This window comes from Lottia gigantea, assembly GCF_000327385.1.
Source record: "Lottia gigantea unplaced genomic scaffold LOTGIsca_87, whole genome shotgun sequence".
In the NCBI taxonomy this organism is placed as follows: domain Eukaryota; kingdom Metazoa; phylum Mollusca; class Gastropoda; family Lottiidae; genus Lottia; species Lottia gigantea.
This window is the reverse complement of record NW_008710867.1, coordinates 21,670-24,127: the sequence shown is the minus strand read 5'-3', so window position 1 is coordinate 24,127 and position 2,458 is coordinate 21,670. Positions and strand designations below refer to the sequence as shown.

Genomic DNA, 2,458 nt, shown 5'->3' with positions numbered 1-2,458 from the left:
TGATGCTAATGAAGATGGGACATGCTACTCGGGAATAGGAAGGGGTGGGGGTGAATTGAAAGGCCCACGAACACCCCCTTCTCTCCCATGGATTTTAAAAACTTTTGGCGGAGGGGCGGGGATTGTTAATATTTCATTCCCGGCTGTTAAATGACCTACTTTGTTATCTCTACAGTGATCAGTTTTCAAGGGCACGATTGTTATTCACGACCTATTCAGCCAAAATTCGCAAGATACACGACAGTCATTTAAGGAATATTGGCATATTTGGTTCTTATTTAAACTTGAAGGTAAGACGTCTTGATAACAATCTAATATGCTGTATATTTGCATGCAAAACAGCTATTTTAGCCAAAATGTATGAAATGAACAATGTTCAATATACAGAGTATTGATAATTTTCACGGATTTGGTTTTTAAAGGGACAAAATCGTCATAGATCATGCTTCAAATTTAAGTTTAGACACGCTTAGTTTGTCTGCAATTAAATATAAACGTATTGTCTTAATCTAAGTAAACGGCCTCAGTATAGATGTAGGTTAATACGATTAATCCCGGATTAGCAATCTTCAAAGTGATACAGGTAATCAACAGTGTGTTCCTTTAACGAACGTCGAACATTAAACCTGGGTCACGAAAGACTGGTCTCATTTGATACAACTATATGTATTATATTGTATATATTATGTTAAACTAGTATATCCCATAGTAAATGTATTGCATATACGCATTGATTTAAGGTATGTCAAAGTGATCTTTTTGTACATCAAAGTGATCTTGTTGTGTAGATCCGAGTGATCTAGTTGTTTATAGCATAGTGATCTTGTTGTTTATAGCAAAGTGATCTTGTTGTATAGATCCGATTGATTTTGTCTTGTTGTATATATCAAAGTGATCTTGTTGTATATATTAAAGTGATCTTGTTGTATATATCAAAGTGATCTTGTTGTATATAACAAAGTGATTTTGTTATATATCAAAGTGATCTTGTTATATATATCAAAGTGATCTTGTTGTATATATCAAAGTGATTTTGTCTTGTTGTATATCAAAGTGATCTTGTTGTATATCAAAGTGATCTTAATGTATAGATCCGAGTGATTTAGTTGTATATCAAAGTCGTATAGGTTGTATACCTCCTTGCGACTGGGATATACGAGTGATTTATATCTTCTTAGATTTAGGATATATCTTAGTGATTTATATCTTCTTAGATTCTGGATTGACTTAGTGATTGTGTTGTGTCTCTCAGAAGTTGTGAAAGTGTTTGAAGTTCTGAAGAAGATGCACACCCAATGGAGAGACGGCGGGGAATGGAAGAAGGAGAAGCTACCATTGACCACACCTAGTGATGAAGCTTGTAAGATGTATGATGCTGTTGTTACACAGGTCTGTATGGGTATATGGGGGTGGGTTTAGAGCTTTTTAAGTGTTAAAGGGGCGTGTGGAGGAGGAGGGAGTGTCATCTGGGCGTGACCGGATCTAGGTGATGAAGCGAAGCTTGCAAGATATTGATGCTTTAGTTGAGCCAAGAATACAGGCCTTGAAGAAGAGAAAAGGGGAGGGGTCAATTGAGGGCGTGGCTATAGGACTAAGCAAATAATTTCTGTACACATAGGAATACCCTTATGGTCACTGAATATTCTATTCTAGAAGCTGTATCAACATGTATCCCTATTCAGAATGCAAACATGCATCGGGTTGGTCTGCAAGGTTTACGATATCATAGGATGTGTTCATCATTGACTGCTTCTTCTTTCAGTACGTAGGCTGGTACGACGAGCCGTCTGTTGGTGGAATTGAACATTCCGTGGATAAAATGATAGCTGCTGATCCGGATTTTGGTAAATCATTCACTCTCCTTTGAATCCTTACTGAAGAAGCATAGACTGTGGAAATGCACCATATCCTTCCGTATTGGCACAGAAAACAAGATTCATTTTGATTGCCCAATAATATGCCGAAAAGCGGTTAAAAGAAAATTGCGTTTACCGGCTTCAATAGCCCAAACAGATGCAGTGAAGTACATTTCATTTTTTTGCAGTAATGGGTAACGTTTTAAAAAATGGATTGGATTTGCTGGGCACAGGGAAGACCGTCACCCTAGATCCAGATTTCAAATTGGACATAGAAAAACTCAGAGAACTCTGTCAGAAAAGAAACATCAGCAATCGGGAAAAACTACACGCGGATGCCATCACACAATTTGCTCAAGGGTCAGTACGTCGTTATTTCGGAGCATTACTGTTAAGAACATCAGTATTTTGGAGCATCACTTTTAAGAACATCATTATTTAGGAGCATTGCTGTTAAGAACATCATTATTTAGGAGCATTGCTGTTAAGAACATCATTATTTTGGAGCATTGTTGTTAAGAACATCATTATTTAGGAACATCACTGTTAAGAACATCATTATTTAGGAACATCACTGTTAAGAACATCATATAGGAACGTCA

At 36.9% G+C, this 2,458-nt stretch overlaps 1 protein-coding gene across 1 annotated transcript; it reads left to right on the top strand.

Annotated features, from left to right (window-relative positions):
- The first annotated feature begins 707 nt into the window (after window positions 1-707).
- On the top strand, window positions 708-2,458 carry LOTGIDRAFT_197478 (hypothetical protein). The gene is made up of 4 exons (XM_009067832.1): window positions 708-740; window positions 1,215-1,389; window positions 1,763-1,844; window positions 2,045-2,458. The coding sequence occupies exons 2-4, from the start codon at window positions 1,285-1,287 to the stop codon at window positions 2,296-2,298; spliced, it is 441 nt and encodes a 146-aa protein (XP_009066080.1). The 5' UTR covers window positions 708-740; window positions 1,215-1,284; the 3' UTR covers window positions 2,299-2,458.